This window comes from Gopherus evgoodei, chromosome 5 (genome assembly GCF_007399415.2).
Source record: "Gopherus evgoodei ecotype Sinaloan lineage chromosome 5, rGopEvg1_v1.p, whole genome shotgun sequence".
Classification (NCBI taxonomy): domain Eukaryota; kingdom Metazoa; phylum Chordata; order Testudines; family Testudinidae; genus Gopherus; species Gopherus evgoodei.
The window spans coordinates 51,538,044-51,556,105 of NC_044326.1; the positions used below are offsets into that span (position 1 = coordinate 51,538,044).

The 18,062-nt window shown below is 39.5% G+C and overlaps 1 protein-coding gene across 1 annotated transcript; it reads right to left on the reverse strand.

The window, feature by feature from the left end:
* Window positions 1–1,280: 1,280 nt before the first annotated feature.
* LRRC66 (leucine rich repeat containing 66) lies at window positions 1,281–17,947 on the reverse strand. The gene is given in 8 exon segments (XM_030563540.1): window positions 1,281–2,908; window positions 4,349–4,409; window positions 4,494–4,688; window positions 6,943–7,053; window positions 7,143–7,198; window positions 17,347–17,480; window positions 17,482–17,665; window positions 17,851–17,947. Coding segments are annotated over 8 exon segments (2,466 nt in total).
* Window positions 17,948–18,062: the final 115 nt, after the last annotated feature.

Sequence of the window (18,062 nt, forward strand, 5' to 3'; positions counted from 1 at the left end):
ATTTTGACATTTACTTGGGTATTGTGTACCCTTAATAAATGTTGCAGAGTCTTAGTACAGTCATTTAACAACCTGCGTCTTATTTTGTGGAATCCATTGTTCTGCTTTGTAGAATACTTGCAAAACCATCAAAGGCTTTTTTTTTTCTTAACAACAAAGCTGCCCTCTGTTAAACGCCGCCCTCTTGTGGCTTAATTTTTTTTATCAGGTTTTTTGCTTGAATTTTGGAGGATTGCATCTGCCTTAGAATTGTTGTCTAATTCTGCCAACAAAGTTTCATTCTCAGTCTCACTGGAATTGGTTCTGTTGGCGATTGTATTTCCTTGAGCAGTCTGTGACACCTTATATAAACTATGTTGCTCATTTTCATTAAAAAAGCTCTGGGGATGTGTTGAGAAACATACATTCTCTTCACTCTCATGATCGGGTTGTAAGTATTTTTCTTCCTTGAAAACTGATTGCATTGTCTCAGAAGAGGTAACATGGCTTGAATCTGTCATAATATTGTGAAACTTCATTTCTGCTGAACACAAGCTAGAATTGCCTTTATCTATTCCAGACAAAACTTCTTGTTCTGTGTATTTATCACATTCCCTTTCATTAAAACCTCTGTGCATTCTTTGTGCACAAGTCCCAGACATGTCCACATGCTGTTGCTCTTGCACTGATGACCCTGTCTCTCAGTAATGTTTGGAACAGATTTTTCATCTGTGCTCTCCGAATGAGACTGAAGAAATGGTTCACCAGTGGTTATATTGGAATGCAGAAGTGATGCTTTATTAGCAGCACAGTTCAACCCAAAATCAATAGAAGTTAATATAAAATTATTGTTCATATGAGGAGGGTTAATATTTGCTATATTTAATGTAATGCCATCTTCCCTGTAATTCTTCAGGGAAGAACTCTGAGCTATATGATTTTCTTCTGTATTGATCTTAGTAACATTTTCTTTTTGATCACAGGGGGTGGATCTGTCAAAATGCTGAGTTAAAGTAGAAAATTCATAAAGCTGCAAATAAGTGTTTTTAGAAATAATGTTCTCTGTATCTGGAATAGATCTGGGAGAATACTTTAATGGCGGTAATGTTGCATAATTCAAATTTATATTTTGTTTGCAGACAGGATTAGAAATTATATTCTGGGCTGGTGAATTTGGGCTGGTAACATACTCAAATATACCAGGAACTTCATAACATGGAGGATTATTTGTATTTGAATATGACAGGGTTACATGATCATCAAACTTATCAATATGAGATGTCAGACATATCAATGTGAGATTAATCTATATGAAGAACAGATGAATATGTTTCAGACATGCCAGTACCTGATCCAGAAATAATAGCTGTTTCAGAATATGTTTCATTCTTACTTTGATGTTTTTGCATAATATCTTGAAATCCAGTAGTAATGGTAGGACTCTGTGGCAATGTGGTGAACTTGCCAGTAATACCACTGTTTAAGCTAATCACCTGCTCTGTTACTGACGGGTTGGTCAGATGATGATCATCACCAGCATTAGATTGCCCCAGTTCACTTTCTGTTAAAGAACTGGAATCACTCAGTGCGAATGCAGACCCTTCATCTGTGGAACTGCTGTCATTAAACATGTCCACTGGATTGTCTTTATTTCTAGTATTTTCTTCTTTACACTTAAGCTCTTGAATACTAGCAGAATTTTTCTGTGTTTGGTAGGTATGTGAATTCTCAATATTTATACCACTTTCACAGCTAGAAGGTAAAATAAAATTCTCACTGTTATTGAGCATATCTATGTTGTCCTTTACATCAAGCTCTTTATCACAGTTATCCCTTTTGAGCACAAATTGTTGAGTATTCAGTGGCTGAGTGTGGGAAGTCATTTGTCTCATATTCTCCTGAAGAGACTCTGCAATTTCAGACTGCAACAGATTAGACCTGTTGTTTACATCGCTGTATTCAGAACTTTGTGCGTTTGTTTGTATTTGTGCTTCAGAAAATGGAAAGTTAGTTTCTCTTGCAAATGGTGAATTTAAATCTGAAGATTCAATGTGGAGCGAGTAAGAGTCCATGTTAAATCTATTTGCTATAGGAGAGAACCTGCTTTTTCCTGAATCTTCATTAAAAAGGTATTTTGAATCATCACGTGATGAAATGTCATTATTTGATAATTCTCTTTGAAAGGCTTTATTGTGACACTGATGATCTGACATTGCAGAAAAAATGTCATTATTATCAATGTCTATATCTGCTTCACCAGCAGAATTAGTTGCCTGGCTATTCTGAGACACCTTTTCTTTCTTTACTTTGATATAGCTGCTGCTTTGATCTTGGTTTGCTTCTTCTGTATTTAGTGCAAGCACACTGTTGTGAAAGACAACTTTATGCAAGCTATTGGCTTTCACAATGCAAGAGCCTACATTTCTTGAAGAGTTTCCGCTACAAAAAGACAAGTTTTGCAGTACGTTTATTTGTGTGTTTGTAGTGTTCTCTCTTGTCAGGCTTTCAGCTGAAAATCCTTGATTAGAAAATGTATTTTCTGAAGCTGAGCTTTTCTTTCTGCATATTTGTCTCCAGAGTCTGCCAATGTAAGGTCTAGTGAAAGCACCAAGACAAAAAGCACAAACAAATGTAATGAGCACTGAGAGACAGACTGCCAAGGTGAAGTCTCTTTCTGTTCTTCCTTTTCTAATAACAGCATTGATGTCTCTGGCATTTCTAACCAAGGATGGTGAATATTTTTGCTTCACATATATGTCATAGATGAGATATTTTGTCTTCATTTTGTTACAAATACCTGCATATAGAGCTTCTGCAGTTTTCCCAATATTGTGTATTAAGTTTTTCATTTCATCCTGTCTAATATGAGGAAGCCAGTTATCCCTGGAAATTCTGCCACGGGGTGTCCACCAATAGATTTCTTCATTCCCTGAAATTAAAAAAGATAATTAAATACATATTTAAAAATGTAAATCTGTTGCTTCTTAAGGCTAAATAGTCTTCAGTGTGGTAGCCATTTCTATACAGAAACTATATCTGATATATCTTTATCAGTTTTAGACATCATTAATTCTTAAATATTAAATAAAGCCATTTTCTACTTATCCCCCAACAGCACCCCAGTACCCTGCCACCTTACTGTTAAACCACCATACCTCCTCATCCACACTTCCAATTTGGACCATAGTCTTTCAAACTTCCATACTGTAAATATTATAAAAATAGAGGGGAAAATTACTGGAGTTACATTAATTTTTTTTTGGTTCATATTGGAAATACTTTACTATTGAACTATAGCAGTATCTTCCTGACAACCACTTGAAACATCAACTGGTGCAGAATGTGGCTGCTTGCTAATTACTGGCATACCTTTCTCGGGATCTACTTATGCATCTGTTCCAGAACCTGTGTGGTCTTCTTCTTTATGTTTGGGTGCAAGCCACTGTATTGCTTTTGATCTATATACCCTTTATGGTTTGAGTTCTGCACGTTTTAGAGATGGCCTTTCTCTTTGTATCCAGCCCTGGAAGTAGATATTGGCTGGCATACATGACAGTTCCTATCCATCCATCCATTTGGGGTAAAGAATTTCAAAAGGAGGGTCCAGAACCCTTCAATTTACTTTCCCATTAGTCTGTCAAAACCCATCTTTGTTGAATCTTCAGGACCATTGCAAAACATGTTTGTTTATTGGGCCCTATCTTAGAGAGGGGGCTAAGTGGGAAAAGTCTTAGCCCTTATGGATGTTGTTAATATTGAGAGGGGTTAGTGTTGATTAAAGGGTCAAGAAGAATTTGTTTACAAAGTGAATTATTATTGGTTAAAGCCTGGGGTAGCCACACTTATAAATAAAAACAACACTTTCCCCTTCACACACGTTACAGACCCAAATTTTGATCTACTTTTACTTTACCTAGTGAGAACAAAAATCATTACAGTGATACCTCTCATTTCTCTACAAACAGTCCAGAAACATTGTCCCATAGTCATCACTCTGGTAAGGATGGCAGAGCTTATTCTGCCTCACCATCCTCCAAAATATGTACTGATTTATAATTCACCATCTGTTCTTAACTTCCTGGTATGACTGATTCTACACCATACATTTCTTGGATGAAGAGGTGATACATGATATCAATATTTTAAAGTAACTATTCAAATGTTTGAAAGTTAAGTTCCCAAAAATTCTTTTAATCACAACATTCTAACATTTTAATTTAACTGAAATCTATTTATTGTACAACTATTCTTAATGAAGATTTTATCTGAGGAATTGTTCCCTTTATTGTGAATTAAGCTTGATTATCATCCTACATGTATTTCACAGGAACTTAAAATGTTGGACGGCTATAGTAATTATTACACATACCCCAGGTTTTATCCAAGCCACAGTCTAGCACAGCTGTTTCTCCTGTTGGGACAGCAATTTTCTTAAATGAAACGTTGTTTATAGGCATTTCACAGTTTAAATGAAACCTTTTGAGAGACAGCAGAAGTTAACCAGAGTTGCTGACCAGTTCATTGCATAAGATACTCCACTTTTTCCTCAAGGATTCAGAAAGAAAACTAATGAAATGTTTGAAAGCAATGAGCCTGCAGTCACATATCCAGGGATTGTTTGATAAATCCACTTCCCATTGAAGTATGTTCAAGTCAATGAATATTGCTTTTAGAAGGGTTGTCATAGCATTGTTGCTGAGGTTAACAACCTATCTGAAAATAAGTTACTCAAAATTAATTTATAAAGAGCTGTATAGAGCAGAGGTTCTCAAACTCTGGTCCATGGACAACCAGTGATCTGCGAGCTCTAGTCAGGTGGTCCGCGGATAGTTTCCTTTAAGATGTGTGCATGGACAGCTGCACACAAGAGAATGAAGGGCCATCCACCTAATTAGTGGAGCTGTGCAGGCCTGGCTCCACCAATTAGGTGTCTGGACCCTAGAGAAGATGCACATGTAAGGTGAGGTGGTGGCATTGGGGGGAACTGGGGGTAAGAGGGAGGGGGCAGTGGGGTGAGAAGAGGGGGTGAGGGAATTTGGGGTGTGCCGAGCTGCAGTGGCTAGAGAAAGAGGCAACTTTCCCCAGCTCCAGGGCTGTGGCTGCTGCGGAGAGACCCCACTCCTTCCCAGCACCAGCTCAGGTGCTGCCATGGTGGGGGGGAAAGGGCATGTCCATCGCATTAGAAAGGTAAGACTACTGATATTAAAATATGAGTTGTGTGCTTTTATTTGTGGAACAAAATATGTTAATTGTTATTAAGGGTTTTTTTATATAGCGCTTTTATCCAAAGTGCTTTACAGTAGTTAGCTAACGGGACAAGCAACATTTAGAAAGATCATTAAGTGGTCCGTCGAGACCCTCAGCAATTTTCAAGTGGTCCGTGGAAAAAAAAAGTTTAAGAACCATTGGTATAGAGTGAATGGTGTCCAACTTCTGCAACATTAGCAATAACATTTATTTTAATAAACCAGTTTTTATGTGCTAAGCATTTTTAAGGAAGCAGGAAAAATACCTTCCAAATGTTCTAGATGTAGCTGTACTAAAGCACTGTTTTATTAAGTGATTCAAAGATATGGAAAATTCCAATGTTAAATTAAAAATGAAGGTTTTTGCCCATAAAAGATGATGACAGTATCTTTAGAACTCCTTGATGTGACTACTCCTGCATAGGGGCCTGGAAGCTTCATGGGGTTCTTTCCATGAAGTTTCTTCCATACTGTAGAATTGTATCCCTCCTTTGGCAGGGAGAAGTCCTGTCCCTTCAGAGGTGTTAGTTTCAGATGCTTCAAAGGAAGGTAGTTTTCCAGTATTTTCAAATATCTTCTTGATCCAACTGGTGAACAGTTTATGCTCTGAAGAATGAGTGTTAAGTAGCTAGGGTTAAAATTATAAGGGTAACTGAATATTAAAAATAATTCATCTCTGTTTTCAGTGTACAGTTTTTAATTTCAGAGGGCCTCTTTGCTGTTATGTATGGGGGAGAAATAAGTAACACACCCTAGCTAACCATCCCCACTCTAGATAACCATGGGTTGATTATTTTATCTATTTCCGTCATAGCTCTTTCTACTCGTCTCCTTTCCAAAATAATCTTGGTCTTTTTAATTTCTTTATCTGTTCATGAAGCAGACATTGACAGGAAAGAAATCCTGAGATAACATATGCACTGAACTGAGGGCTTAATTCTGGAAATACATGGGTTGGCCACTAAGATGGGTGCACGTGTACATATGCTGTAAAAGCAGTGTTAAAATACATCTATATTCTGGTCAATACTAGGCCCATGCACATTGCTTGTGCTTTTAATCTGTACCTCAGTGTGTGTGTGTACAGGCCTTTGCCATGGTTCATGTAGCCTAAGCAATGCCTAGTGAGGGATCCATACAGCAGGAAACCGGGACTAGGAGATCTTTTGCGCTGCATGCCCCCTGCTGTGCTCAAAGTGCCCAAAGCACTTTACCTCCTGTTAAATTTGGTCCAAATTGCAAGTGAACCCATAAAGGGCCCTGTTCTGATACTTGTTTTCCACTTAATTTAAAAGGAGCTGTGTAACATGCACACTCATTTAAATTATGCAATTATTGATATTCTATCACCTTGAAATTGGTGTGTAAGCACATGTCTTAATAAGGGTTAGGAAATATATAAAGAGTGGAGTTAGCCCAAAAGAGAAGATGAAAGGTTTGCCCTTAAAAACTAGAACACTTACAAAGGTTTACAAGAAAAAATAATCTGCATATTTTACAACTCCCCCCAGATAGCTATGGTTTAAAGCTGTCGTCACAAGACTGTTTGAGGATTTTTTCAGATATACCCCATTTCCTTTAGATTAATGTTTACACTTGTATACTGACGATTGTGGATTAATATCTTATTGCTTAAGAGTTATGCCACTTAATGTCTTTAATAAGTATTCTATGCACACTATTTTCATTTGGAAAATCATAACGCCACATTTACAACCTGCAAGTTTTTGAGATTCTTGAAGGCATCTGGATGAATTTTGGTTATCCTGTTGATCTGTAAGTAGACGTTCTTTTGTTGGGAACAGTTCTGAAAACCACTGTGATCAATCTATGATATCTCATTGGATGACAGATGCAGACTTTGTAAAGATTGCAGCTTCTCTAGTCCTGAAAATACAAAAAAATTGTCTAACATACTTGGATAACATACACGTAAAGCCCAATTTTGTCTGGTAAAAATGGTTTTCTGTTTTCTTGACAACAAAGTTTGTTTTAATTACTGGATATTACAAGTGGTTGCTATAGTTTTTGGTTTTTCATGCATATTCTATTCAGCATTATTGTCTTATTTTTAAATGGGTACAGAGTATCAATACCATTATTTTAGTCTTTTGGCAAATCAATAACATCTGAAATGTTCTTTCCAATGTGCAAGTTCATTAAAGTAGTAACATTTCTTAGTGCTGTAAAAAACATGCATATTTCCCATCGGCTGCCTGCTGTAGCTTCATGCAATTTATAATTTTTAATTTACCTAGTAAAACATAACTAGTTCTGGACCACCTGAGCTCCAAAAAACACCCCAAACAACTTTTGTGATATCAGTCTTAAATTTGTGGGAGTGTGAATAGGTTACATGAGTATCTCTGGCTTCAAAGGGATGCTTCAGTTAAGATGTGCTCCCCTGCTTGGAGCACAGAAGGGATTTAGCTCAGGGGTAAAACTTTCAAAAACACTAAGTCCAATTCTCAAAAGTGACTTAAACACTTAAAAGTCTAAGGGAAAGTCTACACTGGAGCCAGAAGTGTAATTCTCAGCTCAGATATACATACCTGTGCTAGCTTTGATCCTAGCATGCTAAAACTAGAAGTATAGCAGCTATGGCAGGAGTGGCAGGACAAGTTAGTAGTCCGAGCACGAACCTGAGGTTTCAAATGGGTTTGTACTTGAGGCAGCTACACTCTACTTTTAGTGTGCTAGCTGCATCAGAGCTAGATGGGTATGTCTACCTGAGCTGGAAATTACACCTCCATCTGCAGTGTAGAGACACCCTAAGAGTCATTGAAAGTCACCGGGACTTAGGCTCTCCTACATGTCTGAGTAATTTTTGAAAAATGTACCCCAGAGCTCATACGGCTCATTGGACCCCTACATGAGAAAACCCTTGGGCTGGATAACAGTTGCTCAATCCCATCCTCTGGAACCATTGTGAAAAATAGTTCCATTCCTACCCAGGTGCTGACTTGTCCATTCCTGCAATAAAGTCAACCAAGTCTTGTCATTGGTATCACTGGCTCTGTCTTATTTATAATAATTAACGTGAACATTTGAACCTTTGTCCTTTTGATAAGAGGAGATCTTCAAACGGAGAAACGTACATAGTTTCCTTCCTGTACTCAGGTCAGAAATGCAAGGCTTCCAGAAATGCTGCCTCACTGTCACTTTCAGTAATGTCCCTATAGGGCAGATTAGAATCAGGGCAATAACTTATGTGTTTTCTTGAACAAGACAAGAGATAGTCGAAGGTTTTCCTAAACAGAGCCTAACAGCTTTTAATTAAGCTGGCATGCTGCCTTCCTTAACGGAAGCATTAATGATGTCTCTAGCAGTAGACACTATATCTCCTTGCTCATGTCCACTAGCCATGAGGGACATGTGTCTGACTTACAGGCAGTGGCCTCTAAAGGGATTTTCAGCAGTGCTTAGTGTTGGCCTAAATCTGTTCCCAGTGAAGTTAATAGAAATTTTACCATTCATTCTATCTTTGACTTCAATGAGAGCACAGTTAGGCCAACCCTAAGCACTGTTGAAAATCCCACCCGGAAGCTGTCCTACCACTTCTAGAACCTGGTTGGATGAAACTGGCCAAAACTCAACCAGAGAGAAGGTGGACATGGCATTTGTCCCCACCAGATATGAGGAGTGCCTCAACTGAAATGGCCAAATCAATCTGATTATTATTTTACTGGGAAGATAGAAAACTGTTCAGAGTAAGAAATGTTCACAATATGTTTCAAGGCAAAAGCAGCTCTGCTATTTCAGAATGTGCATCACTTGAAATAGTTTGGTTGAGTAAGATCATCTGGATCAGTGGTTCTCAAGTTTTTATTTATTTATTTAATTAATTTTGCAGACCACTTGAAAATTGCTGAGGATCTTGGTGGACCACTTAATTATCTTTCCAAATGCTGTTTGTACCGTTAGCTAACTATTGTAAAGCTGGGGCTGGGAAGGAGGGGGGTCTCCCCCTCTCTCCCACCCCACTGCAGCAGCAGCCTAGCTGGGGCTGGGAAGGAGGGTGGTATCTCCCCCACTACAGCAGACACAGAGCTGAGGCTGGGAAAGAGGGCCATCTCTCCCCGGCAGCTGCAGCCCTGGAGCTGGGGAAAGTAGCCTCTTTCTCTATGCAGCCTTGCATGTCCCAAATTCCCCCCACCGCCTCTTCTCACCCCACTGCCCCCTCCCACCTACACCCTGTTCCCTCCTCTGCCACGCCTCACCTTACATGTGTGTCTTCTCCAGGTCCAGGAACCTAATTAGTGGAGCCACACCTGCGTGGCTCCACTAATTAGGTGAGTGGCCTTTCATTCTCTTGTGTGCGGCTGCTCAGACACACATCTTAGAGGGAAATATCTGCAGACCACCTGAGTGGAGCTTGTGGACCACTGCTGGTCCACGGACCAAAGTCTGAGAACCTCTGCTCTGGATGATATATTGAAAGAGAAGAAAACTTTCTTTGCCTCGATGACAGCCACAGCACAGAATTTAAAATATCCATTTAAAAAGTATTTATTCTCTGAACTGCAAACCCTAATGACACTAGTGTTCTGAATTCCATCTGTTACGTTGTTGTTACTATGCCAAATTGTAACGTCACTGCACATTCAGTGCAAAGGGTGTCAACCTGCAGACAATCTCTTATCAGTTTCTATCCAGAAAATCTGTAGGACAGTCACTTGCAATTTTCTGTGCAACTTTATGAAGAACTTTATTGTTTGGTTACATCCTTGCGGCCATGGTTACCCTAGAAACTTTTCCCAGTATAGCAGATGTCAGTTAGGAGTGTGATTTGTGTGTCTTTGACATTGATGTGCCTACAAAAGCCCTACTGTAGATGCAGTTATACCGGCATAAAAGTGTATTTGCTGATATATGCACTAAACTAGGGAGGTTTTGGCAAAGCTTTTCTAGTGTAGACCAGACCTCTAACAAGAATTAACACTTAGCCTCTCCTACTGCAAAATCTACTTATGAGGTGAGAGATTCCTAGGTCTACCCTCCCCCATTCACCAATTTTATTTTTAGGCTGCCTTTATTTTGTTTTCTGTTTATTGAGAAGTTCCTTGGCCTTCTCTATAATTAAAAATCAATTTTTAATGCTTGTCTTTTTAAAAAAGAAGTTGTTTCTGTTTATGGTGTATTTACTATATATCTCCTGCTACTTACAGTGATATTTCCAATGATCCAATATTGCTATTGTTTGGATGTTTATATTTGCAGAGAAATATGGTGGACAATTCAGGCACTAGGCTAGTCAAGGCTCTTAAAGTATTTCTCTTTGGAAAAAAAAATGCCTGTAACTGGTTCACTGACCACCACGTGCCCACCTACCTCTCCTTCAGCCGAAGGTCCATACCCACTTTTGTTGCATCTTTTTAGACAAAGATTTATTTTATTTATTATCCACTGTTTAGCTTGAAATGAACTGATGACAGCATGCAGTGTCCCCGGCTGAAGCTATTAGCTCAGAGATGAGCTATGGGACTTCCCTATGCAGTCTATAGCACATTGGCCAAATAGCAATCTGCTACAGTTAGGTATTTTTGGAGCAAGACAATTAAAGGCCAGTAATTATTTTGTCTTGATGTCTTAAATATCAAGCTTTAATGCAATATTGTTACAGCACATTTATTATTTAATTCAGGGTTCTCAAACTGGTGGTCGGGACCCCTCAGGGGGTCATAAGGTTATTACATGCGGGGTTGCGAGCTGTCAGCCTCCACTCCAAGCCCCGCTTTGCTGCCAGCATTTATAATGGTGTTAAATATATTAAAAAGTGTTTTTAATGTATAAGGGGTGTTGAACTCAGAGGCTTGGTATGTGAAAGGGGTCACCAGTTCAAAAGTCTGAGAACCCCTGGTTTAATTATTTTATAGCAGTAGCATGCAGAGGCCTATTGTGCATTCACTTTGCACATACACACAATGAAGACAATGCTGCCCCAAAGAGTTTACAATCTGTGTATATTCATATTTATGCATTTATTCATGTGGAGAGACCTTGTAGCTTCCACATGCTTATCTGAAGGACACGGGCACAAGTCCCCTTCAAATCACATGATTCAAGCAAGAGCCATGTGTGACAAGCCACCATATAGCCACATTCTATGTATGTTAAGTATTCTATTCAGGTAGAGGGCACCATCACTGTGCTCCTTAAGTGTGTGTGTGCTAGCTGCCATTCATTGCTTGCTGTCTCATTGTTAGGACTGGGGGGTTAGGAAAGGGGAGAGGAGCTGGTGATAAAGTGTGAGTTATTTGTTGCAAAAGTTGCAGAAAAGAGGTAATCACCCTCCATCTGTCCATAAACTAACCATGATGAGTACTAAATTTGTACTAGGACAGGTCTAGTATCAGATCAGAAATACAAAACTATAGTTACACAGCCCTCTTCCTAGTGGTTATGTAGGAGAGGGATTGTTTTATCATTTATAATTTATGACCCTAAAAAGGATTTTCAGACAATAGATAGAAACCAAGTACATTTGGTTAGCCCATTTGCCAAACTTTGGTGCTCTACCATCAGTAATGTACAAGACGTGGTCAAATTTTACTCTCAGGTTCGCATGCATAACTTCTATTGAAGTCAAGGGTAGCTGCATGCATATATCTAAGGATATAATTAGTCAACAGTTACCTAGCTTTAACTTCCAGCTACTAATAAATTGCACAATCCTGTCCTTATGTAAGTATCATTAATTTCAACAGTTTTTGCAAATATCCCAGAAGTGCAAAACTACATTATATTCATGTAAATCATGACAAAGTTCCTCTCCTGGGCATTTTGTATTTACCATATATTAAGAACCCACTATGATCTAATTCAGCGGTTCTCAACCTGTGGGGTTTTAATGGAGTAACCAGAGCTTGTGTTAGACTTGCTGGGGCCTGGGGTTGAAGCCTGAGCCCCACTGCCTGCAGTATAGAGACACCCTAAGTCTCACTGAAAGTCACTGTAACTTCAGTCCTGGTGGCAGGGCTCAGGTAACAGCCTCACACTTGGGGCTCAAGCCTTTGGGCTTTGCCCCCCACCCCCAGCCCAGGGTGATGGGGCTTGGCCAGGTTCAGGCTTCAGTCTCCCTTCCTGGGGTTGTGTAATAATTTTTGTTGTCAGAAGGGGGGTCGTGGTGCAATGAAGTTTGAGAACTCTGATCTCATTTATATATGTTCTACATTGTAATTCTATGCTAGTGAGTTTTAGTACTACATACCGACAGCCCATTTATGACAGCTTATCAGGCATAAGATTATGTTTATCTAACAAAACAATCAGTAAATAAACCCAACAATGCATGTTCTAACAAGCTGTGGCTACAGCCTTCACAGAAAAGCCTGATTGGTTCAACAAGATAACAATGCAAAACATCTTACCACATGCCATAGAACTGTTTGGAGATAAAAGGGCAGAATAGTGGGGTGAAAATTAACACACTTGCTGCTGAGTAGTTGCTTCTTCATATGCTGAAGGATTTGTATGACTTTAGGCTTGTTTAGCCTTCTGGATAGGGACTTTTCCCTATGCATGTAAATCTTTTTCTCTGCAGACCATGCACTGATTGTGTCTAAACTGCATGCTTCCTTCAGGTGCTGTGGTGACCATCTCTGGGTAGTCCCCTCCCCTTGCATGGGTGTGATTAGCAGTGTAGATTGAGCCATGGCTTTGGCAGTGAAGACGTACCTGAAGGATATGGGTATGGATTTGAGTACATCCTGTATGCAGCTCTCGATTCGCATAAGCCAGGCCTCCCTGTCTACAGTATTATTAGTGGTGTGGTGTCCTACTGCCTCCTCGCTGCTGGAGTCTTTCCCTGGAAAGACTGGCAGTGGGGAGGCATCAGGGAAAGGCTTCAATAGCTCCTCATGATTGGAGCCCTTCTCTACTGCAGGGGCTCAGCAGCAAGAAAAGCTCTAGCAGAGGGAAACATTCAGGATGGATGGGGGGGGGAGCGGGAAGGAAGCTGCTGAAGCCTTTCCCTGCTTCCTAGCCTCTGCCAGAGGGTTTTGCTGAAATTAGTAGTTACACAGCACAGCACGGACACAGTGCACTTTTCATTGCAGCTACCTGTATCCTAGGTTCAATGGGGACAGGTGAGCAAACCCCACAGGTAAGTGGAGAACAAGACCTGGGAGATGGTTTGGAAACAGGAGGGAGCACGGGCTATAATGGCAGAGAGGAAGGAGGGTCAGGGCAAAGCTGGGAGGCAAGATCAAACCAGTATCTTAGATGCCTATATACAAATGCAAGAAGTATGGGTAATAAGCAGGAAGAACTGGAAGTGCTAATAAATAAATACAACTATGACATTGTTGGCATTACTGAAACTTGGTGGGATAATACACACGACTGGAATGTTGGTGTGGATGGGTATAGTTTGCTCAGGAAGAATAGACAGGGGAAAAAGGGAGGAGGTGTTGCCTTATATATTAAAAATGTACACACTTGGACTGAGGTGGAGATGGACATGGGAGACGGAAGTGTTGAGAGTCTCTGGGTTAGGCTAAAAGGGGTAAAAAACACGGGTGATGTCATGCTGGGAGTCTACTACAGGCCACCTAATCAGGTGGAAGAGTGGATGAGGCTTTTTCAAACAACTAACAAAATCATCCAAAGCCCAAGATTTGGTGGTGATGGGGGACTTCAACTATCCAGATATATGTTGGGAAAATAACACCGCGGGGCACAGACTATCCAATAAGTTCTTGGACTGCATTGCAGACAACTTTTTATTTCAGAAAGTTGAAAAAGCTACTAGGGGGGAAGCTGTTCTAGACTTGATTTTAACAAATAGGGAGGAACTTGTTGAGAATTTGAAAGTAGAAGGAAGCTTGGGTGAAAGTGATCATGAAATCATAGAATTTGCAATTCTAAGGAAGGGTAGAAAGGAGTACAGCAGAATAGAGACAATGGATTTCAGGAAGGCGGATTTTGGTAAGCTCAGAGAGCTGATAGGCAAGGTCCCATGGGAATTAAGACTGAGGGGAAAAACAACTGAGGAAGTTGGCAGTTTTTCAAAGGGACGCTATTAAGGGCCCAAAAGCAAGTTATTCCGATGGTTAGGAAAGATAGAAAATGTGGCAAAAGACCACCTTGGCTTAACCACTGAGATCTTGCGTGACCTACAAAATAAAAAGGCGTCATATAAAAAATGGAAACTAGGTCAGATTCACAAAGGATGAATATAGGCAAATAACACAGGAATGCAGAGGCAAGATAGAAAAGGCAAAGGCACAAAATGAACTCAAACTAGCTATGGGAATAAAGGGAAACAAGAAGACTTTTTATCATACATTAGAAAGCAAGAGGAAGACCAAGGACAGGGTAGGCCCACTGCTCAGTGAGGAGGGGGAAACAGTGACGGGAGACTTGGAAATGGCAGAGATGCTTAATGACTTCTTTGTTTCGGTCTTCACTGAGAAGTCTGAAGGAATGTCTAATATAGTGAATGCTTACGGGAAGAGGGTAGGTTTAGAAGATAAAATAAAAAAGAGCAAGTAAAAAGTCACTTAGAAAAGTTAGATGCCTGCAAGTCACCAGGGCCTGATGAAATGCATCCTAGAATACTCAAGGAGTTAATAGAAGAGGTATCTGAGCCTCTAGCTATTATCTTTGGGAAATCATGGGAGACAGGGGAGATTCCAGAAGACTGGAAGGGGGCAAATATAGTGCCCATCTACAAAAAGGGAAATAAAAACAACCCAGGAAACTACAGACCAGTTAGTTTAACTTCTGTGCCAGGGAAGATAATGGAGCAGGTAATTAAAATCATCTGCAAACACTTGGAAGGTGGTAAGGTGATAGGGAATAGTCAGCATGGATTTGTAAAGAACAAATCGTGACAAACTAATCTGATAGCGTTCTTTGATAGGATAACGAGCCTTGTGGATAAGGGAGAAGCGGTGGATGTGATATACCTAGACTTTAGTAAGGCATTTGATACAGTTTCGCATGATATTCTTATTGATAAACTAGGAAAGTACAATTTAGATGGGGCTACTATAAGGTGGGTGCATAACTGGCTGGATAACCGTACTCAGAGAGTAGTTGTTAATGGCTCCCAATCCTGCTGGAAAGGTATAACAGTGGGGTTCCGCAGGGGTCTGTTTTGGGACCTGGTTCTGTTCAATATCTTCATCAACGATTTAGATGTTGGCATAGAAAGTACGCTTATTAAGTTGCGGACGATACCAAACTGGGAAGGGATTGCAACTGCTTGGAGGACAGGGTCAAAATTCAAAATGATCTGGACAAACTGGAGAAATGGTCTGAGGTAAACAGGATGAAGTTCAATAAAGATAAATGCAAAGTGCTCCACTTAGGAAGGAACAATCAGTTTCACAGATACAGAATGGAAAGAGACTGTCTAGGAAGGAGTATGGCAGAAAGAGATCTAGGGGTCATAGTAGGAACACAAGCTTAATATGAGTCGAACAGTGTGATACTGTTGCAAAAAAAGCAAACATGATTCTGGGATGCATTAACAGGTGTGTTGTAAACAAGACACGAGAAGTCATTCTTCCGCTTTACTCTGCGCTGGTTAGGCCTCAAGCTGGAGTATTGTGTCCAGTTCTGGGCACCAGGCATTTCAAGAAAGATGTGGAGAAATTGGAGAGGGTCCAGAGAAGAGCAACAAGAATGATTAAAGGTCTTGAGAACATGACCTATGAAGGAAGGCTGAAGGAATTGGGGTTGTTTAGTTGGAAAAGAGAAGACTGAGAGGGGAACTGATAGCAGTTTTCAGGTATCTAAAAGGGTGTCATCAGGAGGAGGGAGAAAACTTGTTCACCTTAGGCATCCAATGGTAGAACAAGAAGCAATGGGCTTAAACTGCAGCAAGGGAGATTTAGGTTGGACATTAGGAAAAAGTTCCTAACTGTCAGGGTAGTTAACACTGGAATAGATTGCCTAGGGAGGTTGTGGAATCTCCATCTCTGGAGATATTTAAGAGTAGGTTAGATAAATGTCTATTAGGATGGTCTAGACAGTATTTGGTCTTCCATGAGGGCAGGAGACTGGACATCGATGACCTCTCGGTCCCTTCCAGTCCTGGAGTCTATGAGTCTATGAGTCTATACTCAGCAAAGTGTTGTGAAGTGTAGACATAGCCTTAGACATTAAAATTTGTGAATCTGAGAGCATGATCAGAAAATTGTGTCCAAAGACATGCAATTCAGTTTCCCTTTCTTCACACACCAGAACTCATGATAACATACGTATATATATTCTTCTTAGTTACTAGCTCTTGGCTTAAATTTAAATTGTGGGCTCTTTAGGGTGGAGTTATTTTTGTCTTATGATGCCTAGCATAGTTAGAGTACCTCGGTGAATAAATATAGCTGCAGTAAGTATCTGAGCCTTAAATCCTTCCCCTCCTAGACCACGATTGCTAGTTTGGTTGAACTTTTTATTGAACTCCATTAATATATAGCTAAGTGTTTGGCAAAATAGTTGGTTTTGAAAAAAAAAAAATCTCACAATTTGCCTGTTTGTAAAATTTGTGAAAACTTTGAAATTACTGAACTATTTAATACAAATTTTTCTCCATCTCCTAAGGTAGTGTATTATAAAAATTCTTCACCTTCTCCACTGATGTTCTTGCGAATAGGGTACTGTACTAGGACTCGGGAGATCTGCATATTGTTCCCAACTTTCCCAAAAGCTTGCCCAGTTCCCTATCTATAAAATGGGGGACAATAATACTTCTGTACCTCACAGCGTATTGAGGATAAATTCATTAATGTTTGAGGCATTTAGCTACTACAGTGACAAGGACCATAGAAAAACCTGTCAATCGTGTTCTGATCCTCTTTGTGCATGAATCTTTATGTCCACTCTGTATAAGACAGAATTAAATCAGATTCAGATTTACATAACACAATCAACTATAAACAAGTATAAAATTATATATTTTGAAGTCAACTCTCTTAGGGTACTACTCACCTCTTGGAATTGCAGTAAGATTATTTCTCTCATGCGACAAGACTTTTAAAGAAGGAAGGAGATCGTAGTATGAACTTTTCTATGTTGTATCAGTCCAGTGTGCAGGTTTATGTATATCCAGTGTGACAATGGATGGTATTACCACTGAGATCTAGAGTTTCTAAAAGTGGTCAATTTCTAAAGCTATTTAAAGATAGCTTAGAAATCAGGTTATTACTGAGATTCAGATATTTCATATTCCATTTTTCATCTCTCCAGTTAGACCAGAGTAAGGTAGTAATATTATTATAACTTAAATCAACTATTGTTACTGTTTGATATGTCTTTGGGGATAGTAGATTTCCCAATGAAAGAGCAATTCATCATGAACTTCCCATCCCACCAGCAGTCAGATCTGTAATAGATACCAACACCGGTCTGCTGTGATTTGCTCTCTGACAATCCAGTAAAATTCAGGCAAAGGACCACAACTATGACCTTCACATAAGGCTTTGCCATAATATCTAGAAATAAATATATAAAATTATAATAATTAAGGACCAAAGAGAAATCAGAAAAACCTTAAATGTTTCTTTAAATAAAAAAAACCCCTCACTGCCAGTTCATTCTATTTCATTAAGAAAGTCACAATTACTTTGAAAAATGCACAGTCTGAAGTTGCTAAAAACTTATTTTCAATTTTTCTTACTTTTCTCACAGATGATCAGTCCATAGCGCAGCCACTCAGAAACTTGTGAACTACTAACATCAGGGACTTTTGAACTCCAATTTCCTCTACTGTACATACTTATCAGGGAGCAAAGTCTACCAGTCATAATCTGACACAGATGTAGACTGATGCTCATGTTTTTAGTTAATAGAATACTTGTATCATCAGTAAACCACATATTGTAAACTAAA